The sequence below is a fragment of the Pteropus alecto genome, unplaced genomic scaffold, assembly GCF_000325575.1.
Source record: "Pteropus alecto unplaced genomic scaffold, ASM32557v1 scaffold57, whole genome shotgun sequence".
Taxonomy (NCBI): domain Eukaryota; kingdom Metazoa; phylum Chordata; class Mammalia; order Chiroptera; family Pteropodidae; genus Pteropus; species Pteropus alecto.
The window spans coordinates 1,261,082-1,285,649 of record NW_006442508.1 but is presented as its reverse complement, the minus strand read 5'-3'; the positions used below and the strand labels follow the sequence as shown (position 1 = coordinate 1,285,649).

At 37.0% G+C, this 24,568-nt stretch overlaps 1 protein-coding gene and 1 pseudogene across 21 annotated transcripts in view; one reads left to right on the top strand and one right to left on the bottom strand.

The window, feature by feature from the left end:
• The window catches only part of APBB2 (amyloid beta precursor protein binding family B member 2), a 350,239-nt gene that overhangs the window by 138,092 nt on the left and 187,579 nt on the right, over window positions 1–24,568 (top strand). For all 21 annotated transcript variants that reach the window (XM_025040257.1, XM_025040263.1, XM_025040261.1 and 18 more), the window contains one exon: window positions 21,314–21,382. In XM_025040257.1, coding sequence (XP_024896025.1) covers window positions 21,364–21,382 — 19 coding nt within the window. In that variant the 5' untranslated portion in view covers window positions 21,314–21,363. The remainder of the gene's footprint in view (window positions 1–21,313; window positions 21,383–24,568) is intronic.
• Window positions 9,636–9,754, bottom strand: LOC112471629 (annotated as a pseudogene).

Sequence of the window (24,568 nt, the reverse complement as noted above, 5' to 3'; positions counted from 1 at the left end):
ACACCCAAACTTTGGGAGCCTAAGACCTATCTTCTGAGAGCAGCCTCTAGGAAGGAGAGAAATGTGTGCTTTATGCTGCAATTTTGAAACCAAGGCAAATAGAGTAGTTCTCTCCCCCACTCACCCACCCCCCGGCACCCTCAGATTTACTAGACTCTGCTCATTTATGCAAACCTGAAATTGTTCTTGGGGGAAATGAATTCTGATGACCTGAATGAAGGCCACAAAAATCCTTGCATGATGAAACGCATTAAATTCTGAAAGGTATGGCTTGGCATATTTCAGAGTCACAAGATAGGTCAGTTTGTTAGCCTCTGAACCTTCTAAACCTTTCTTTTATGAGAGAAAGAGAGAGAGAGAGAGAGAGAGAGAGAAGAAGAGAGGGGAGGGGAGGGGAGGGAAGAGAAGAAAAGAGAGAGAGGGAGAGAGAGAATTTGTGTGTATGTGTTTGGATGGATAGATAGAATATATAAATAAAAATAGTAAGCATGCACTTTTGAATATTCTATAGAGAATTCTTTATTAAAGGTATATCTCAACTTTTTAGTGATTCTTTCTCTTTCAGTTTTATGGAAGATACTTAAACCATGGGATGACATTTGTTTTCTCCTTTGAATTCTTTCTTAGGGGTGTCTAATTATGGGAAAAGTTGATCCCCCTCTCCTAGGATACAAGAAATTCCCTCCAAGAGCTTAAGTTACATATTGTTTATTTGGAACTTGATACCAATAAATCCAACATGACTTGGCTAAATCATACGTACCTGCCACCATCTTGTTCTTGTGACTGGGGCTTGGTTAGGGGTAAAGACAAATTCCTGTTTTGAACATCAAGAGATAGAAACTTTTTGTTTTTGAAATCACCATTCCTCACAGGGAAGGGTCCAGTAAAGTAAGGCTTAAAAGAGTTTCTCCTTTTTCTGGATGAGGGGCAGGGTGAAGATAAAGCTGAAGGGGTGATTGGAGCCAATCAGTAGATTGATTGATACTGTATCCTGTATTCATAATGCTGTTCTGGCTTCTCTGGAAGATTAAAGAGAGTTACACAATTGTCCTCATGTTTTCATCTGTAGATTTGACCAAAGGTAGTAACAATATCATTTAGAATCAAGTTATATGATATAGCAGTGTAGAGGAGAGGAAGACCTGTAAACATATGTGTACTCAGTGAAGTTCAAGGAGAAACATCAAATTTAGAGAGCATCTTCCTCCAATAGGACACAAAGATCTGTGAATAGGTGTGATTCAGATGATGTCATTGGAAGATCAGCTATGGGATTGCAGGGGCTGTGGCTGGTGTTTGAGGGGCACATGAAATGAGGGACCTAATTAAAGAAACAAAATAAGGGTCCAGGGGAGTACATATCCTAGTGAGAACAAAGAGCATATTTATTATATTTATTATAATAAACTATTTATATATTTTTATTAATGACTAACACTTATATAACCAGACATTGTTTTACATACTTTTATATGTATTCTTTTAATCCTCCCAACAACTCTCTGTGACATTGGTGCTACTACGATCACTCAATTACAGATGATGACACTGAAGCAGGAGATAAGTAATTTATTTAAGGCTACACAGTTAGTGGTATAGTTGGGAGGTGTAGTTGGGAGGTGTAGTTGGGAGTGGTGTAGTTGGGAGGTGTAGTTGGGAGTGGTGTAGTTGGGAGGTGAAACCAGGCTGTCTGGCCCCAGGGTTTGTACTCTTAAGCACTGTGCTGCCTGCTTTGGTAGATGTGAGAGGAATAGGAAGGGATTCCAAGCAACAGAAATTGTTGGGGAGAGAGAGCATTCTAAGGCAGTAGGTCCTGGGCATGCAGTGTCCATTTGGTGGCCACACTGAGGGGTTAGTGATATAGAGGGGAGTTAGAGGTCAACTTCAGCAAGCCTGTCCTGGAAGGAGGAATGTAAAACTAACAATCTAGAGGCCTTACTGTGTACTGGGCACTAAGGGTAGAGCAGTAAATAAGATAGGAAAGGTCTCTACTCTTGTGAAACTTCTATTTATTCTACTGATGGAGATGGACAATAGGAAAGCTACCCAATAGAGGAGATAATGTTGGATTGTGGTACATGCTGTGGAGGAAACAGTAGCATTATGGACAGTTACTGGGCAGGGCCCACATGACTTAGGGTGGCATAGGGAAGATCTCTTTGAAGAATTAATGTATGATCTGCTATCTGAAGCATGGGAAAAGCCCAGCCATGTGAAGAACCAAGGGAAGATCATTCTAGTTCATAGGAATAGAGGCCAATCAAGGAATAGGAAGGAGGCCAAGGTGGCCCCAGCCTAGTGGACGTGGTAGGGCTTGGTGGGAGATGAGATTGAGAAGAAGGCTGGATTATATCAGACTTGAGGACTGTGATAAGAAGTTTAGGCTGTTTCCTAAGAGCAGTGGGAAGCCACCGAACATTAAGTAGGTGGGTGACAAGATTCCATGGGAGATCCATGCACCTGTTTGATCAGGCAGGGACAGGGAGGTGGATGACAGCAGAGGGGAAGCAGGGTGAGGAGATTACGTTTAGGATGCTTCTTCCCCATCTGGCACCTTAGAAATTGCATCGCAGCTCTCATGGCCTTTCTGCCAGGGGAAAGGTAAACCTCACTTTAGGTAAGGCTTCTTAGTATTCAGATTGTGATCAGAATTCACAGCATCAAGACTTCACACCTACCTTTTAGCTATTTGCCCATTTATAACTGTTTATATATATATCTATATCTCAATCAGAGCATATGAACCTAAAGATTAAATAACTTTCGTTTGTTCATATAGGCATTGGAATTTCTAACATATTACTTTTGATATGAGGAAAAGAAAACACTTTGAAAATACTGTAATTATCGTCTCTATTGGATAACTTTCTTATTCCCAGGATGGAGACTCAGAATGGAAGCACAGTGAGTTGCCTACTCAGTCCCCATAGCCTACTCCATTTTTGGTAACAGACCTGGATTATATTCAAGGTGGCATGGTGATCAGCCTCAGAGAGTAGATTGTGATGATCTAAGCCAGCATTTCCGGTCCTGACTCCTGACTTCCTCACATTCCTTGTAGCTAGTGTGTCCTTGTGACCTAGTTCTGGCCAGTGAGACCCAAGAATAAGTCCACTGGAATGAGGGTGGGATTTCTCGGAAAGCATTTATTGTCCTGATGAAACCTGACAAATGACCCTGCCATTGCCCCCCCTGCTTTCTGCCTTGAATACTAATAAGATGTCTGAATTCACAGCAGCCCTCTTGTCACCATGAGGTGACAAGCATGAAGGAAAAGCCAAGAGCATCATGGAGAAACCTGCTCTGACATTGTTCCTATTGAACCAACACCAGCACCCTGGACCTTCCAACTGCTTCCTATTTGTTGAATCCACTGTTAGTTTTCCTGACTTAAAGCTGAACACAGTGCTAAGTGAAGCAAATATGAAGATACAGATATTATAAGCTTTCTTCTGTATGCTGTGATAGCCTCATATCATAAATGTTTCTTGATGTTCAGTATGATCTTTAGCCTGTGTGAAAACTATCTGAAAAGGAAGTTCTAACATATTAAAAGTTGTTCACAGTTGAAAGCGATGAGTTGTGGACTTAGAAATGTAATTTTCAAAATAAATGAACTTGTCCATGTGAATCTGCTGTACATACAGCCATCCTTCATGGCCAGTATCTTCCTTATGGCCTTTTTTATGATAGTTGGTGTTCTGGTGAACTACACTGTGTATATTTATGGCTTTATAGGAATCTATAGCAGTACTAGGGGTCATAGTGTAAATAGTTTGATTTCTTAAAAATGTGAAGCTCCAACAGGCTTTATTGGATTTCAGGGTAATGGTATTATTAAATTTTCTGCTACATTTCAAACTTTTTATGGCTAAGTTTCACCCTGGTGATTTCAAGAAATTTTGGGGGATGATTTTATACTTTTATGGAAAACTATTTATCCTGGAATTCTTGATTGCTGAAAAGAGGGGTAGAGGGAATTAATTTGGATTTTCTTCTTTACTGTCTTAGACATTATTTTCCACATGGAAGATAGAAATGGCTCTGTGGTATGTATCATGGAGATAACATAAGGTATGAAATGAAAATTATCTTCTAAGCTGTTAGGAAAACAGGAACTATAAGTCATAGGGACAGCAGATTGTGAAGAGAAATGGATTTTAGACATCCTCTAGGAAAATTCTACTTTTTTCCATAACCTCGGAACTTGAGACCTCAAACAATTTGTCATTTATTTAACAAAGAAAAAAATATATGGTTACCTTATGCACTCTCTTCTTCTTTAATGAAAGATTGTTCCAAAAGAATGAGGAAACATTTTGTGTAGCATCAAGGACCTTCAGAAATATGCCATATACACCATCTGTTCCAATGCCCTATTTTACAGACAGGAACTGAAGCCCAGAGAAGAGAAAGGTTATTTCTTTGAGGTGGACCAGAAAGTCTCTCTTGGGCAGGTAGGGACAGGACCATAAAACTTGCTAGATGCATTTACGTCTTCAGTGCTGTCTGTCAGAATTCTTGATGGCAGTGCCTTTGGTGGGATCAGTGTTTTTGAGAGCCAGTTGACAGACACCCATAAGAGGCAGGACATCCCAGGCAGAGCAAATGGTAGAAGCATGCAAGGCTCACATTTTCAGTGGGTTCATGCCCCTTTAGGATCAAGAGATAGAGGAAGGGCTTATGTTCGTAGAGATTAGGGGCAAGTTGGGGCTAGTTCAGGCCAATTTGGGCCAGTATGTGGAGAGTCTTGAGAGCCTAGCAAGATTTTATTTGGTAGTCAGTCACGAGCTCTTAAAATAATAATGGCAATGGTGATGATGATAGCAAACACTTACAAAGCACTGACTCTGTACCACCATCATTCTGAGTGCTTCACATGCCCTCACCCATAACAAACCTTTGACACAGGCACTCTCATTATCTCTATTGTACAGTCAAGGAAAATGAGGCACAGAGAGGTTAGGTGATTTACCCAAAGAGACACTAATAGAAGGTGATGGAGACAGAATTCCAACCCAGGTGGTCTGGTCCAGGAGTCCCGCCTTTAGTGGTCTGCAGCATGGGTATGGCGGTGGTGAAGGTGGCGGGTTATCTTAGGAAGATGAGTCTGTAGGAGTGTGCCCAACTGGGTGAGGGCAGACAAGGCATCAGGAGGTGGATTGTAGACCTCTAGAAGAGTTAATAAAATCTTGGCCTAGGTGATGTCTTTGGAAATGAAAGGAAGAGAATACAGATGCCAGTACCTTCTGAGCATGGATCACTGGTGTCAGGTCCCCCCAGCTGGACTTGAGGGCTGGGGAGGGACAGAGTCAGAGATGGCTGGGACATCAGGTAGATGTCCGCCTGACCAGATTAGGGAAATTGAAAAGGAGATCGTGTGGGAGGGTGATAATTTATTTTTACAGAGCTCTCTTTTCTCACTGTGATCACTGTGTTTCTTAACCTGGGAAAACTAGAGAAAAGAGCCACATGGGTCCTATAAAGCAGATTATCGGCCCTCCCAAGCTCATGGTAGTGTGGCTTTGGGTCCACGATAGTTCCAAACAGTTTTTTAAGACAGTTTGTGACCTTTAAGGCACTTGTCCTCTTCTCAGTTTAAGAATACTGGGTGTGGAAACCAGAGAGGTGATAGTTGTGGTTCTGCATTTGGGTGGCCACTTTTGTTTCAGCTTTCCTGGCAGTGATTCTTGCCTTCCGCTTTCCTGTCCTTACGTTTTGACAAGGAGAGCCAGTCATGGCTAGAGAGGGACGAGACGGTTGATGTTTCTTTGTGAATGGGCATCCTGTGTTGAGAGGAACGCCCTGTTCCTGGTGGCTGCCTCAGCCTGCAGGTTGGGGCTGAGTGCAGATTTCTTCCCTCCTGCTGCTTTTCTGAGAAGGGTCATCCTGGTGGGCAGTGTCGTCTCTGAGACTTCTAGCTGCAGGCCACAGCTGAAGGGCCCAGAAGGGACAGCAGGTTATTCCAAGATGGTAGCTAATACCCTGTGGAAAAAGAAACTCCTGAGGCGGATGAGAAACGTTGAGATTACAATTTGGGGTTTATGTTTCATTACCATTTCTGCAGTCTGGGACACTTTTTCTCCTCTCCTTTTCTTTCTCTCCTCCCTTTCTTTCTCCCTCCTTCCCTGCTTCTGTTCTTCCCTCTTTCCTTCCATCATTCCTTCTTCCTCTCTCCCTTCTTTTTTTTTTCATCAGAGGAGTTGTTCATTGTGCAGGATCAGTAAATGTGACTGTACCTATCTTTATCTTTGATTCTGATTTTCCATCTTGCTTTCTCAGGGAAAAGTAACACCTGCAAGTCATGTAAGCATTGGCCACATGCAGAATTTACACAGCTCTGCACCGTTCTGGGTATGGCTATATAGAGAAGATAAAGGGAACTAGAAGACTTGGCTCTCTGTCCTCAAGCTCCCTAAAAAACATTGGAAAGACAGTATGCATCTGTGGGTTCGAATTCTGATTCAGTCCCTAGCAGAATGTCCATGCACAAGTTCTCTAATCTCTCTCATCTATAAAATGGGGAAGGTAGCACTTACTGCAGAGGGGTGTTGTGATGCACAAGTGAGACAGCATGTCTGAAAGAACACTGAGCATGTCTCTTATCTCCCTGTTCTCATCTAATTAAAATTTTCTGGATATATCTTAGAATGATCCCAGAAATATTAACGAGAGATGGAGGGATATAAGTTTAAACTGCTTTATGTATATCCCATTTCTGCTCAGTAACCATGTAAAGTAAATATTTATTTTTGAGATGAGAGAACTGAAGTTCAGAGAGGTTGAAAACAAAATAGTTTCACTACCTGCTAGATGTGTGACCTTGGACAATTATTTCGTATCTCATTGCCTGTTATCTATAAAATGGGGCTAACGATAGTTCCCTCCTCACAGGCTGGTTATAAGGATTGAAATGGTTAATATGTGTATAGTTTTGATAGAGTGCCTGGTAAATAGTCAATGTGATATAAGTATTAGACATTATTATCATTAAGAAAAGTGCCAAGTGTCTCCCAAGCCACTACATGGTAAAATCAGGAATCATTCATATACTTAATGTGTTAAAATGGGATTTAGCTGTAATTGTTGAGACATAGAGTAGATTTGGTTTTCATGGAGAGGGACTGGGAAAGTGATATTAGAAGCATCAGGAAAAGTCCAAAAGAGAGAGGAGAAAAGATTTCAAGCATGCAGGAAAGTAGGAGAGATCCAGATATAATTAGGAGGCAAATCAGAAGGAAAGTTCTGTGTTGTTCTGTGATGTGGCTGACGAGAAGCCATTTCTTAACTGCTTCTTTATGACACTCTCCTTCTAGTTCCAGTAGATGAGGGATTGATAAACTCTGCAAATGGGGCCTTTGGAGTTTCTGTTTCACCAATTCCATCCTTCTTTCTACTTCCTGGAGGAAGCAGTAGTATAGAATATTAAACTAAGGATTCTGGAATCCGTTGACTGGATTTGGGGTCTGGGCCCTGCTGCTTATTAGCTGCCTGATGTTTTGCAAGTTTCTTAATGTCACTATAGCTCTGTGTCTTCTATGTAAAACAAGGAGAATAATGATAGCTACCTCCTAGGACTTGTGGGAGCTGAGAGAGATTGTGCACACTGTTTATGATTAGCCCAGAGGAAGCCCTCAACAATTGTTAGTTACTTAATATTATCCAGGGCTTAATAGTATCCCCTGGGCTTTGGTTAGAAATTCAAGCTCAGTGGGAAGGCCATACATGGAAACATTTTGGGGCAATGCTCTCTCTAGCTGAATCTCAGCGAACGCCATAAAAGACTCCTGGCTCCATCAGTGTCTCAGTCAAGAATCTGGCATGAATCCTGAGTTGTGTTTGAGGTATACTTTCATCTGCCTCTCTTTTTCCTCAGAAAAGTGTCTTAGAGCTTAGAGGAGAACAGAAATGGACATAGTATTCCTTCGCTGGGTTCAAAGCTCCTAGATCTTTATTTCCCTTCCCCTGATTGTTAATTTTCAACAATACTGCACAATGGGACTTTTATATCTAGCAATGAAACAAAATCCCATTATAAACTAACAATGTTGCATTTATAGTCTTTGTTTTACAGAGATTTCCCCCATTATCTCATTTGTTCTGCTAGCAAGATAGGATAGGGCTGGGGGTCCAAGCCCCAGGCCACAGACATTGACAGGAACCAGGCCGCACAGCAGGAGGTGAGCGGGACGGGTGAGCAAGAGAAACTTCATTCTTATTTGCAGCCGCTCCCCAGTGTAGCATCACTGCTTCAGCTCCACCTCAGATCATCAAGCATTAAATTATCATAGGAGCACTGGTCCCTGGTGCCAAAAAATTTGGGGACTGCTGGGCTAGGGAAATAAATATTGCATTTCTCTGAGAAAAATTAACAGGTGATAAAGTGAACTAGATTTCTCTGAATCACAAATCAAGAAGTCAAATCTCGTTTGTCATGACTGCCGTTCCGGTGCTCTTTCAACAGGGCCCAGTTACCGCTCAGTCTTCCTTCTTGCCTCTGTTAGTGAGACCTGCCACAGTGTTCCTTACTGTATAGGAGGCAACTGCCTTTGGAGCGGCTTTCCTTTTTAATATAGGCATTGCCAAATGACCTGCGTCAGCTCTGTAGGAAAACTCGAAATTCTTTCTTCAGAAACTCATGCTTTCAACTTCAGATGAAATCATTTTCCTTGGACAGTTTAACAAGATCGTCTTTTCATTTCCTTTAATTATCTTTTTTTAAAATAATAAAGAAAGAAAGAAAGAGAGAGAGAGAAAAAGAAGACTCTCTCTCTCTCTCTCTCTCTCTCTCTCTCTCTCTCTCTCTAGATATATATATATAGACATATATATATATAGACATATATATATATATCTAGAGAGAGAGAGAGAGAGAGAGATATGTCTATAGAGAGAGAGAGAGAGAGAGAGAGAGAGAGAGAGAGAGAGAAGAAAGGAAAGAAAGAAAGAACTGGAGAAGACCATCTGTTTTATGAGGCAGTTCATCTCTTATGTTTTCTCCAATAGATACATGAGGGCCCAGTTAGGCAGATAAAGGCTTCATCTCATTCTCGTTTGGGATTGTTGTGTTTGGTGCTTTTTGTGTCACTGCCATTGGCTTTTCTTGGTTGTGTATTTGAGATGTCTTGGAGTGTAGATTTTATGAAAAGATGTTATCTTCGTTCCATAAATTGCAGGCACTGTGAGCCTTTCCCCTATAGCGCCAAACTATCACAACAGGGTTCTTTGCTTTTTAAAACCCTTCCTCTCACCACAAGAAGTCCTATTAACATGTTTTCTGAGCTACAGAGTAAAATCTATCAAAAATAGCATGGAAAGCAGAAGGGGGTGGTTGCTGTCTTCCTTTTCACAAACTCTAAACCTAGTCTTTCTTAGGAAAACTCAGCCTTATCATCTTTTATCCCAGAGCCTTCACTTATGAGTAGAAGACATGCAGTGACTGTAGGGGGTTGGGGTGCTATTTTTTCTTCATTTTAAAAGCTATATGGTATATACATATATATAACTTCATGTAAAACTTTATTTATTTTTTATTTTTTTATTTTTTTCTTTTAGACGAAGCAACCCTTGCTTGACCTCACAGATTGCAAGGACCTTGTCAGCTTACGATCCCTTATTATTATTATTATTTACGCCTACAGCACCTGGTCTTCCTAGGTGGTCTCCTATCCAAGTGCTAACCAGGCCCGACCCCGCTTAGCTTCCAAGATCAGATGGGATCAGGCTTGTTCAGGGTGACATGGCTGTAGACTAAACTTTATTTTTTTTCACATTGAAAGTAACTCTTGCTCTGAGTATGAAAATGCTTCATATTCATTGTAATAAAATTACTTAAATCAGCAACATATAAAACATTAGAAGACATTTTCCTAAATCCTGCTACCCAGAAAATACTGCTGTTAACATTTTGGTGAGCTTTTCTATTCATTCCTTTACGAACTATTGAACACCTTCCATGTGCCTGGCGCTGGCAATATACTGATGAATGGAGCAGACATAGTCCCTGGCCTCATGGAGCTTTTCCAAATAGGAGAGAGCAAGACATTAAATAGATTATATAAATTATGTACAGATACACCTCGACCTATAATGTTTTGACTAACCCATAGTAAGTTGAAAATACAGTAAGTCAAAAATGTGTTTAATGCATGTAACCTACCCAACATCATAGCTTAGCCTAACCTACTTTAAATGTGCTCAGAACACTTATTAGCGTACAGTTATGCAAAATCATCTAACAAAGTCTATTTTATCATAAAGTGTTGACTCTCTCATGTATATGCATATCACTCTCTCATGATATGCATATCACTTTCACATCATCATAAAATCAAAAAATTGTTAAGTTGAACCATCATAAGCCAAGGACTATCTGTATATATCTTCTAGTTCAGATGTACACTGTTCTTTTGTGTTTTATGTTATTTTTTAAATAATCTTTTTCTTTAGAAATAATAGTATATTACAGTTTTCATTTTTTTTAAAACCTGCTTTTTTGGTATGTTTTCATTGTTTGTAAGGATGTCACTCTGTTCCTTATTATTATTTTTTAATCATTAAGTTTATGGGGAATTTAATTTTTTTAGTGTTCTGTATTTTTGTAAAATTTCATACTATTGAGCATTTTTAAAAATTTATAAAAGAATGACACTACATATCCTTCCGTACTCCAACTTTTTCTTATAATAACTTTCAAACATACAGTAAAGTTGAAAGCACTGTGTATGGAATGCCAATATACTTATCATACTTTTTTATAGCTAGTTTTTTCATTCAGTCATGTTCAGTAGAGACGTTTCTATGTAAGTAAATATAGGAACATCCTTACTTTTAAATGATGACTAGCATTCCATTATATAGATGTGATGCTTTATTTAATCAATTTCTCGTTATTGAACATTTAAATTGTTTCTGATTGTGTTCCTACTAGAAATAATGCCACTTGTATGTCCTCATGAAAAATTCCTAAATGTGCTGTCACAGATAGTTCTAACGTGCAACTGGTTGTGTGTTGTGAGTGAACAACAGTAGTGACCAAAGATGCAGCCCATCTTGGTCAAGATAACCCTGTGTAATCTACAGAGGGCATAAATCTCCAAGAAAGAACTTGATTCCCAAAAACCCATAGACACAGACACAGATTGGTGGTTACCAGATGGAAAGGGGTGAGGGAAGGGTAAAATGGATAAAGGGTAATATGGTGACAGATGGAAACTAGACTTTTGGTGGTAAGCACACTATATTGTATGCAGATATCAAATTATAATGTATACCTGAAACTTAGGTAATGTTATTAACCAGTATTACCTCACTTAAAGAGTAGGAAATTAAAACCTAAAAAAAAACAAAACAACACACACACCTTGATTCGCTATGGTGGGATCCTCACATAGCATCATACCTCCCCTGGATCAATTCAGGTTTAATCCCAATGGCTCTTCTACTATCTCATTTTGGTTGTGGGTATAATTAGTATATCATTTATCTATTGCCACAAAAAGGCTGTGTAAGGGACGACTTCAAAATTTAGTGGTTTAAACAGGCTGGATTCACTCATGTGCCTGCAGTTAACGAGCTGCTGGTCTTTGTGGCACTCTCCCATATGTTTGATGGTCAGCTGGCTTAGGCTGGTCCAAGATGGCCTTGAACAAGAAGATTCAGGTATCTTACCCAAGTCTCCAACATCCTTCTGCCAGGCCAGCCAAAGCACATTCTAGTGGCAGTGGCACAGATCATTTTTCTTTTTCATGGGGCTGGAAACCAGCCATGCTTTTCAAGCTTCATTGTCTCTCATTTGCTAACCTATTGTTCAAAGCAAGTCACATAGCTAGGCTGCAAGTCACAGAGCAGAGGGCGAGGATTCAGAGAGGTTGTTGATTAAGACTATTAATGCAGACCATCTTCTGCGGCTATCCAGCCCCGTATTTTAAACTGGCTCTTCTTAGAAACATTAAACATTGCTGTTATTTCTAATCTGAGATGTTACATCTTTGAAATATGAAAAATAGGGATCAAGTATATTCGTGGAGGAAGCATAAAACTTTTGCTTCATTTACAAATGTCTTAAGAGTTGTAAAGGTAACTCATAAATGGAAAAATCTACATTTATAGTTCATCTTGAAAATATATCTATTCTAGTTGGTGATTTCTTCTGGGATTCATTTCAGGAAATAGAGCTTTCCCTTCTGTGCATATTTTTCTTTGTTTGATAGTGTTTTAGGAATTGATTTTGAAATCTGACTTTGAGAAATTGGATTAAGTAAGATAAAGAGCTAGATAACTATGGTATCAGATGGGTACTAGACTTGTTAAGTGATCACTTCGTAAGGTATGTAAATGTCTAATCACTATGTTGTACACCTGAAACTATATAATATTATATGTCAACTGTAATTGAAAAGTAAATTTAAAAGAACAAACAAAAAAAGTACAGTGGCAGTTAACAACAAGAAAGGATAAAGAGCTAGAGTCACAAATTAACCCCCTTAAGTGTTTTTGCTTAAGATATATACATTAGAGATAGGATGAGTTCCCTACATCTTTATTGCTTCTTTTCTCTCTACTTTAAATTATAACAAGTGGTAAATTTAGGCTCTTCCAGAACAGTGGTTCTCAACAACGGATATGCAGCACCCAGGTAGGCAGATGGCAAGAAATTGTTAGTAGTAATTATATCTCAAAAGTTTTTTTAAATCAAGTTTGTTCCCATTGAGTGCAATATTATATGCTCTACTCTCTTCTCTGTTTAAATATAAAACACTGGAATAAAAATTTGCATATACATATACTTGCTAAATACTCTTCATTATGTGTGTATCACAAAATTACACACATTTTAGTTGTTTAACGGAAACTGTATTGTACTAAGTAGGCAATTTAAAGGATTTTTCAAAGTAAGTTAGACTGTTGTCAAGTTTTGCTTCATTTTCTGACTTTAGAACTCACCTCCAGAGTGAGATAAAATTTCACACTTGTTTTTAATTGTGCTCTATTTTGCCGTCTTGAGCTATAAGGAAAAGAGTACTCAGGTTTTGCTTGCCAGCAGTCGAGAGTCCCCTTTGTTTTTTGTTTACTTGTATATTAGGATGTTGATTAAAAAATTCAAAAGAATAATACTGTAGCAAGAACTGTCTTGCACACTTAATTAATTCAGATGATTTGAGTCAACTTCAAGAGAAAGAGTCCTGAGAAATATGGCATAGGGTCATGAGCCTGGTCATGAGCTAACAGATGTGGGTCCTGATATCAACTCTGTCACTTGCCTCCCATGTGACCTTGGACAGGTTACATAACCCTCTGTACCTTAGCTTCTCTATGAGTAAAATTGATGTAATAATAATACCTCTTCCATAAGGTTATTGGAAGTGATAAATGAAATAATCCTTATAAAGTACCCACTTAGCATAGTAAGTGCTCAGTAAATGTTAGGTCATGTTGGTACCGGAAGGAACCCTAGTCATCTGATGTAGCTGCTCCATTTTATAGATATGGAAGTAGAGATTAAGCTCTTCAGGGGAAAATGCTTAAAACTTTAAAGCAAAATTGAGTCAGTATGAATTTGGAGGCAGGTTTAATCCTTGAATGCAATGTCCACTTTAAAAGTATCCACTAATACAACCCTGCATATTTTCCATGGCAAGGGTAAGACGGTAGTTTTTTGGACAGCCCTTCCTGTGCATAGCAGGTTATAATAATTATTTCAACAATGGCAAAAATTTTCATTATAAGTGCAGTTTTAAACTAGCTCCATTCTTAGACTCAGCTTATTATCTGTAAAACATTTTCACAAGAGATCAGACAGGACAGGGCAGGGAGAGAAGACAGAAGATATGGACCACCAAAGTGTATTGAATACTTACGGTGAATGTGCAAAGATTGCCAAGACACTGCTTTTCTTCAGAAAGCTTACAACCTCATTGAGAAAACAGGTCAGATGTATAAGAAAAAAAAATAACAATAGTAATAGCAGTTAGCGCTAGTCGAATGTTTGGTATCTGCCAGGCACTAAGCAAAGCAAGCAAGCAACATGTATCTCATTTGATCCTCATAAATGTCAGACCAATGAGAACAACAATTTGCAGTTGAATACGACACTCTTCAGACATTAAGTATTGGTTCAGGATCATATAGGACCTACGAATTGAACGACTTAAGAGGAAGAGATTAGACTGGGCTGAGGTTACACATTTTAAAGTTGGGGAGTCGGAGGTCTGGAGCACCCTTTAGGGTGTGTAGAAGGGCAGAAACCAGGGATGATAAATGTCTTGCAGTACTCAAGACAACTCTGTGTGACAAAGACTGTCTTAACTCTGCAAAACTTGCAGATACCTTACCAAATATTCTTGTAGGTGAATAACATGCTTCTAATTATCTGAGTCTGTAAGTTTTAAACATAAAGTGTTTTTTATGGCTTTAATATAATATAAGTATATATTTCAGAAGTAGAAATGCCTTCTAATTGATAAATATATTTAATATTTTTTTGGAATTTTCTTAGAGTCATTCAGCATTTTGAAATTGATGTTATTGACAGCAATGCATATTATTTCTGGGTTGACAACACATGCTTCTATCACTTTGCATTTGTAGCTGTCACACTCAGTGGTTTTACCCATAGATGCAAGCATTGATGACTGTTCATTATGACCACCAGTGTCATCAGGCCCAAGACTTTGCTTATTGAAATATATCTCTCCTTTTATTTCTCCTTTTCTGTAATTAATGTGTATAGATAGGTTATATTATCTATGAATTTCATTTCAGGATAGTAAAGGGGAATGTTATAAAACACTTGTTATAGCAAGAGAGTGTTGGGTCTGACAGGATTGCACTGGGTTTGAATTTTCAAGAAAGTAGTAGCTGTTTGAAGATAATGAAGGATTTGAGTAAAGAGAGGTTCTAGAATCAGTTGGGTATTAGATTGTCAATGGCTGAAAGAACTTTATTCTGAAGATTTTGCGATAAAGTAGTGATCGTGAATGGAGCGTTTATCAGTGTTTATTTGGCACGGTGGAGCTGGGACAGATAAGGGAGGAGGTGTGGGGGAGGGATTAGACTGAGGCTGGGTCAGGAGTTATGGAACTAAAGGTCCAGACGGTGAATAGATAGAACCGAGAGTAAGATAAACTTGTCAAACTTTTTTTGACTATATTTGGGAAAGACAGAGTGAAATTTTTCGATTTTTATTTATATCTTTTGTCCTTCTTCGACATCTTATTTTTCAATTACAGTTGACATTCAGTATTATTTTATATTAGTTATATATCAGATTCCACATATAAGTGAGATCATATGATATTTGTCTTTCTCTTTCTGACTTATTTCACTTAGCATGATACCCTCTGGGTCCATCTATCTCGTTTCAAATGGTAAGGTTTTATTTTTTTATGGCCGAGTCATATTCCATGTATATATGTATCACTTCTTCTTTATCCAGTCATCTATTGATGGACACTTAGGTTGCTTCCATATCTTGGCTATTGTAAATAGGGCGGCCATGAATGCAGAGGTCCATATATCTTTTAGAAATAGTGTTTTAGAGTTCTTCAGATTAATACCCAGAAATTCTTTACATAAATACCCAGGAATTGCTGGCTCCTAAGGCAATTCTATTTTTAATATTTTGAGGAAACTTCATACTGTTTTCCATAGTGGCTGCACCAATTTGCAATCCCACCAACAGCACACAAGGGTTCTCTTTTCTTCACATCCTTGCCAACACTTGTTTTTTGCTTTATTGATGATAGCCATTCTGACAGGTATGAGGTGGTATATTTGCATTTCTCTGATGATTAGTGATGTTAAGCATCTTTTCTTATATCTATTGGCCATCTGTATGTCCTCTTGCAGAAATGCCTATTCACGTCCTCTGCTCATTTTTCAATTGAATTGTTTGGGGTTTTTTGGTGGTGAGTTGTATGAGTTCTTTATAAATTTTGGATATCAACTCCTTATCAGATGTATCATTGGCAAATATCTTCTCCCATTCAGTAGGTTATCTTTTCATTTTGTTGATAGTTTCCTTTGCTGAGCAAAACTCTTTGTAGTCCCATTTGTTTATTTGTCTTTTATTTTCCTTGCCCAAGGTGATATATCACAAAAAGATATTACTAAGAGCAATGTCAGAGAGTTTGCTACCTGTTTTCTTGTAAGAGTTTTATGGTTTCAGGTCTTACATTTAAGCCTCTCATCCATTTTGAGTTTATTCTTGTGTATGGAGTAAGAAGGTGTGGCATCTTTTAAAAGTACATAGAAAGTTCTTATTACAAGAAAAAAAATTGTAACTATGTTTGGTAATGGATGTTAACCAAAATTATTGTGGTGATCATTTCACAGTAAATACAAATATTGAATCATCTTGTTATATACTTGAAACTAATATAATTTTATGTCAGTTATACCTCAGTAAAAATAATAAAATAAAAATAAGGCAGTCCTTTCTTCAAGAAATTTACCCTCTATTAGGAAAAAGAGATAAAAATAAAAATTTAATGTTATCTTGTGTAGTAGTAGAAATATGTACGAAGTTTAGCAGTGGGATGATAGTGATTACAACAGAGTTCAAAGAAAATTTTATCAAGGATGTAATACTTGAGCTGGATCTAAGTAGATAGACATTTTTGATTTTTCATCTCTTTCTTAGAAAAAGAGGAATTACACACAGCTTAAGCTTACTAAGGAATAAATTCTCATCCTTATAACCAAAAGATTAGGCAGCGAGACCCAGAAAAGATTCCAGTTTTGTACAGGGTTGCTGAAGGTTGGCTGTAAACCTCCATTGAAGATGGTGGCTGTGCTGGGCAGTGCCCTCTCTGTACACAGCTTTCTCTTCCTTCACACCTGGAGTAGTAACTTGTTACTAGTTCTGGGATCTGCATTATCCCTTGTAGTTTTAATGTTTTGTTTAGGATAAAGTTTCAGAATATGTCTGCATTATCTAGATCAGCACTTCTCCAATAGAGATATAATGTGAGCCATTTATGTAATTTGAAATTTTCTAGTACTCATATTAAAAGAAAGAAATGAGTGAAATTAATTTTAACAGTCTGTTTTATTTAACTTACTCTATCCAAAATATTATCATTTCAACATGTAATCAATATTTAAGAATTATTAATGAGATACTTTACATTTATTTTCATGCAAAGTATTCAAAATTAGCATATATTTTACACTTATAGCACTCAACCTGTATACAAAATTTTCATTGGAAATACTTGATCTGTATTTAGATTTCATAAAATTTGTAGTTGAAAAAGTAGATTCACTTACCTAGAGAGTTCCAAACTGACTTTAATGTTTCCCAGGTATCAGTTTATAAATTATATTGATGTTAATAATAATTAAATAAAATTAAAAATTCCGTTCCTTAGTTGTATTAGTCACCTTTCAACTCTTAGTTATGCCTAATTGAACAGCACAGCTATAGATTATTCTTCATGCCATGCTTAAATACTCTGATATTTTCTTAGGTTATTGTTTATGTAGAATTAGTCCATGCCACAGAATTCGTGGAAACTGTTTTACTAGGTTAGACTTATTGTTCAAGGATATCAGTGCTAGGGAAAAATAGCTCTGCAGGGCTGGGGAAGGCCTTGCACATAGTAGGGGTTTAATAAATGTTTACCTAACTAAAAATTCTATTTAGTGCTCAGGTTTCCTTAAATTTCACTTTCTCAGGGAAGAATTTCCGATTCTTCAGTCTGGCACGTGTTCCCTCATTACATTTTTCTAATAGAGCTGGGTCAAAACCATGTGTACTGGTTCAAATAATTTTGTGATTAACATCTATCTCCCTGACTAGGCTATAAGTTCAGTGAGAGATGGGAGTGTGTTTTTGTTCACTAACGTTTTCCCTGTCCCCAGCATAATGCATGGCACATGGCAAGCATGGAATAAATACTAATCAGATAATAATACCACATGACCATTTAAAATATGAATGATTAGCAGATTGTCTAATTCTTAACTTCATAGAATTGGAGTTTGTGTTTGGAAAAAAAAGGAATATTTTATTTTTAAGGAGTATACACACTAAAAAGTGTGTGGATTCTTAGCCTTTTCAAAATACTCCTGTAAGTATGCCTTTTCTTAGATTTATCTCTACTTTATTGGTATTCATTTTCTTGAAATATCTATCACCTCACATCTGTCTCTGCTTATAACTGAAGGTGCACTGAAGACAGAAACTAAAAGAGAGAAAACTGAATTGCGAAATACTTTTAGGGAGCTGAGAAAGGTATAAGGCAAAAGCAAAGAAGCATCTCTTGGTAAAAGAAGCATCTCTTGCTGTTTCAGGACAGTTAAATATAAACCAACCCTTTTAAGTATACCAGAGTAATAAGCCTTATCCACAATATGTGAAAATATAATTAAAAATGTATTGTGGGCCAATTGACCAAGTTGTCAGGTTATTATCTGAATCATAAAGTTGTAAGTAATACCCATTAAAAGCTACTAGTTTGGAAAAGTTAGAATTTAGTCTTTGCAAATATAAAGTTTCTCAATTTGAATAATGCTTTAGAAAACCTCTAGCATTTGACTTTTTCTTTTAATGTTTCATGGAAGTGTAATAAGCATATAGAAATGTGGACATAGGGTACAGCTCGATGAATTTTCACATCTAGATCAAGAAACAGTACATTACCATCACAGCATCACAGTACATTACCATCACGGCTACCCTCTTGTTTTTTCCCCCTTTCCTGTAAATCATCATCCTGACATAGATAAGTTTTTCCTGTTTTTGTACTTTATATAAATGGAATCATGCAGTATCCGCATTCAAATTAGTATAACACATTATTATTCTAAGTGACATTTCTGATAGCAACTCATTGGAAACAAGGTCTGTTTTCAGTTTTCCTTATGTATCTATGTTGGTAAATTGGCAGTTTATAGCTGTATTTACTTCTTTATTAATTCTTTAAGAAATTTTCTGTATAAATGTAAGAGTGTATATATGCATGTGTGCATGCATGTGCATGTATGCACATATATATGCTTTTAAAAATTTTAAATTTAGTCATACTATGCTATGCGTATTATTCAACTCTCATTGATATATCTCAAAGTCCTTGTCACATATGCTCATGTAGATCCACTTATTTTTCCTAATGGTGGCACAGTTTTCCATTATACAGATGTATCATTTTTTTAATTTATTTTTTTATGGTGACATTGGTTAACAAAATCTAATAAGTTTCATCTGTACACTTTAACATAAGGCATATATATATTTACACTATGTGTTCACCTCCCATAGTTAGATTTCTTTCTGTCACCACATATTTGACCCCCTTTACCCTGTCTACCTCCCGCCTCCTCCCATCCCCTACCCTCTGGTAACTACTAGTCTCTAGTCCATGTCCATGAGTCTCTGTTGGTTTGTCCTGTTCATTTGTTGCTTTTAGGTTTATATCCCACATATAAGTGATATCATGTGATTTTCAACTTTTTCTGTCTGGCTTATTTCGCTTAGCATGATTATCTCGAGGTCTATTCATTTTGTCGCAAATTGCAATATTTCATCTCCTCTTATGGCTGAGTAATATTCCATTGTACATATGTACCACTGCTTCTTTAGCCAGTCCTTTATCATAGGACACTTCAGTTGCTTCCGTGTGAATAATGCTGCTATGAACATCGGTGTGCAAATATCCTTTCAGATATGGGTTTTCAAGTCTTTGGGTAAATACTCAATAGAGAAGTTGCTGGATCGTATAGTAGATCAATTCTTAGTTTTTTGAGGAACCTCCATACTGTTTTCCATAGTGGCTGTACCAATTTTCAGTCTCACCAGCACTGCACAAGGGTTCCTTTTTCTCCGCATCCTCTCCAATGTTTGTTAATACTTGTCCTGTTGAGTATAGCTAGTCTAACAGGTGCGAGATGGTATCTCATTATGGTTTTGATTTGCATTTCCCTAATAGCTAGCGGTGTTGAGCATCTTTTCAAATATTTGTTAGCCATTTATATGTCCTCTAGGGAGAAGTGTCTGTTCAGATCCTTTGCCAATTTTTGGATTAGATCATTTGTTTTTTGTTGTTATTGAGCCCTGTGAGTTCTTTGTATATTTTGGATATTAGGCCCTTATCAGAGGCATTGCTTGCAAATATATTTTCCCACTCAGATGGTTTTCTCTTTATCTTGTTGACGATTTCTTTTGCTGAGCAGAAGCTTTTTAGTTTGTTGTAGTTCCATTCACTTAATTTTGCTTTTATTTCCCTTGGTTTTGCAGTCAAATTCATAAAATCCTCTTTAAGTCTAAGGTCCTTGAGTTTAGTTCCTGTGTTTTCTTCTATGCGTTTTATTGTTTCAGGTCCTATATTTAGGTCTTAAATCCATTTTTGAGTTAGTTTTGTTGTGTGGTGATGGACAACAATCTAGTTTTGTTCTTTTGCAGGTGGCTTGGATGTATTATATTTAATGAGCCAGCTCTCCACTGAGGAGAGGTTGTTACTGATCTTTTACTTGTAGAACAGTGGAGTCCATGTGAGTGTATATAATGAATTCTTAGAAACAGAATTACTCAGCAATAGGTCCATGGATTTTTAATTTGCGCAGATGTTTCTAAATGACCCTCTAAAGAGTTTTGGCAATTTTTACTCCCACCAGCAAGGCTTAATAACTCCTATTTCCAGTGTCCTTGCCTTAGGTTATGTGTTAGCAAGACCTAATCTTTGCAGTTATAGGAAAACCAGTAAGTCATTATTATTTATATTTAAGTTCACATTTTCTTCACTTTTGGATGAAGGTATTTATACATTTATTGGACATTTGTGTTTCTCTTGGGACTTGTACTCATTTTCCTATAGGCTTATTCATACTTTTCTTATTAATTTCGAGGAGCTCTTTCTATATAAGGAAATTAACTCTTTTACATCATTTTTGGTGTTAATTTTTTTTCAGTTTGTTTTTTGTCTTTTCTGTATTTATAGCCATTTTTTTTTTCCTACACAGAAGGTTTAAAATTTTATATGGTGAAATCTATTAGCTTTTTCCTTACTAGCTTTTGAATTGTGTATAGCACTGCATTGGAAACTTTAGATTGATAGATTGATAGATAGATAGATAGATAGATAGATAGATAGATAGATAGATAGATAAACTTAAGCCTGGCATGGAAAAAAAAAAATCTTTAGAAATGTTTGTGGGAAATGTAGCTGAGCAGGAATTTAAATTTTATTATGACCAACAAAATTTGTTTAACATTTTAAATAGCTTTTGGAAGGATTTTCAATGCTATGTTTTTTTCCTTTTATGCTTTGTTATACAGGGTTTTAATTTTTCAAATGATCCTTCTTTTCAGATTTCAAATTATAACCGATTTCCTGCACCATTGCTGACGTCCAGTGATCCATGTCAGAAGTACTTCCAGGTCAGATGCGCTTTCACATGTTTCAATGTAGAGAAGCAGTTGAATATTAAAACAAATGTATATAATAGATGATTGTTTTGAGGTTAAACTTATAATTTGCTAAAATAACATGTTTTGGTTTTCATTGTTCTTCACTAATAGAAAAATGAACCTTTAAAATAAGACATTCAATTAGACTTACGTGTACTCATGTAATAATTTCGCAATTCTAATATAATATGAATATATTTTAGTTAACTAGGAAATTAAAACTGTCAAGTTTTCCTGTCTAGCATTGTTCATTATAGCCTGTAAACTGTTAAATATGAACAAAGGAGGTATTGGTAGTGAGTCTCTGTAAACAGCAGTTTAGCTATTAGGAGGTTTGTCTAGAATAGAGCTACCCATTTCAGTATTCTCCTTGGATCTAATGCTAATTAATTTCAAGCCTTAAGAAAACTGTCTTACTTTTATTGTATGCCCATTTCTTTGTGACACGATGGATGTTAGTCTATATACAACATGGTGTGGGATTTAATTCTTAGCCTCGCCGTAACAATAAGGAAAAAGCAATTGCAATAACATTTGGAATTAAACATAGTATAAGACTGCAAGTGGCAGATACATCTGAGTAGATTCCATATTTGTTAGGACATATACCACTCAGCAAATTCTGTTTTTAAAGAAGTAGATTTTAACCATGGACAAATAGATATTAATGTCTCTTGATTTTAAATTAAACTCATTAAGTATAGACAAGCCCTTTTTTGCTTTATTTAACACTGCATGTTACATTTCAACAGAAAACTAAAATAAAATATAATAATAAAAAAAATAAAATACTAAGCTCAATAGAAGTATATGAATGACAGGAATATCCTATTTATAAAAATCAACCAAAACTAATATGACAAACCTAAGTTCACACAGGAAAATTAGAATTTAGAGGTGATTCTTAGAGGCCATCTAATCATATTGTGAAAATTTGGGGGTAGAGCATAGATTTTCTATGTCAATACAGATTTGAACAGGTGCATTAATTTTTGAAAATCAAGGCAAGTACACATGTGCTTTTAAAAAACAAATTTTAGATGTCGAGAATAATTCCTTTTAGGAATTTTTTAGTATTTAAAATCTTTTATTATATTGCAAGATAGACTCAGTATGGAAATGTTTCAGGAACAAAGCTGGCAAATATATAAAGTGAGTTTTCCTCAAAGTGGAGGTAAACTAATCAAAGAACTTGTAGAAATTTCTTATTGTCACTATGTTTTGATATGCTGATGTAGTCATTCTTCCTGTTGGTACTCACATTGCTTTATTCCTTGGTAGTTATATATGACATAATAAAACTCTTATCCAGCATGGTTTTTTAAGTGACATCTGCTACATCATGCATTGGTGTAACACATTTTGCCAAGAAAGTGGTATTTTTATTTCACTGGAATATCATATTCCAGCCATTTTTTATTTGAAAATTCAAATGACAGCTAGTAAGGGAGAGTCTGGACCGATAACTGGGATAAGTTATGCCTGAACCCTGTGTTCCAACTCTTAGGAGCGATGACTACAGAGAGCCTTTTAAAAAACAAACATACTAGAATCTATACCATTATCTGGCTGAAAAAGTCTTGTTGAACCTTCAAGATTCAACTTAGGAGTGTCTTTTGAATAGGACTTACCCTGTGACATATTCACGTAATTACCCTATTTTAAGGCTTCTTTCATTGTTTAATATGTTTTCCCTTTTGGAATTGACTTGAGGCCAGCTTATCATTATTCAAAAAAAAACGTGATTACTTTATGGCCTACCTACTTTTTTTCACCTAAACCAATATTCCCAGGCTTGATCATTTACTTTAGTCATCAGAGTTGGCCCTAAAAGTCTAGAGCTATTTTAAAAACATATATACGGTCATCTTCAGAAGATATTGAGGCTCTTCTAAATGATAAAAACAGAATAGAAATTGAGCAGAGAAAACATCATATCCCAAGGTGACTATTTCAAATGTCTTAATTCTTATTTGAATATACATATTCTGATTTGTGTTTCCCAAGTAACCAGTCATCACATCTGCCAGGTGTGATGTTGCAAAGCCAGATTTCCCTCCATCTGGAGTGCCTTTCTCTTCTTTGTCAACTGGTAGACTTCTACCTACCCTTCAAGTCTCAGCTCAGCCGTTTTGTGTGTGTGTGTGTGTGTGTCTGTGTCTGTGTCTGTCTGTGTGTGTGTGTCGAGAGAGAGAGAGCGAGTGAGCAAGCACGAGAGCGTCTTCCTTGAACCTCTCTCCTCATCTGTAACACCTTCTTCTCATAATACCCTCTGTCTACTTTTTGAGTTTGTTTCATAATTTATCCTTCTCGCTGCCCTATCTGCATGTGTTTCTTAAAGGAAAACATTTGGTACACCTTTCTTGACTCTCCTCATTTCCACCTGGGATGTCTAACAGTGAGCCCTCGGGCAGTTACGTTGAATGGGGAATGAGAAACCCTCCAGTGGGTAAGACCTAGCTCTTGAAGTCACCTCTTATCTCAGAGAGCCCGGGGAAGCCGCCCTGGGAATCAGCTGTGTGAAGTTGCTCTCCTGGTTTATAAACCTCCAGGGTCTGCCTCCAAATAACCGTTTTCTCTTTTGTTCACACAGAACTTCTTATCATTTTTGTAACATTGAGAGTTTACTTTCATGAGTAATTTCAGGAAACTAGCTTTATTTTGCCTCTCTTTCCTAAAAGAAAAAAAAATCTGAGTTTATTTCATGTCTTTAATACTTTGAGGTCTAGTTCAAAAGGCAGCATTCCTCAGGGTAGAATTTTTGCTTTTAACTCCTCAATGGAAATAAAATTGCGTAGCAGGAAAATAAAAATAAAAAAAATGTGAAGTCTCATTTAAGGGTGGGACAAATATTGGGCTTCCCTGGGCCCATTTGTCAGTTTCTAATTTTATAAGCGTGTCATGAGAGCAGAGAGAGAGCAGGTTATTGAAGAGAGGAGTTTCCTGTCATTAGTGACAAATTCTTTTTGTTTGTTTGTTTGTTTTTTGTTTTTTTGATAGAAGGCTAGAGGTCTCAGAAAAGAGAAGGAAGCGGGCAGGTTTAACTACAGGATCCAACACGAGTTCGTATTAGGATGTCATCTGAGATACAGAGTTACAGCTTAGTATGGGGATCTTTGTGACTCTGAGTTTGAAAAAAGCTTTGTTAGCCTTGAA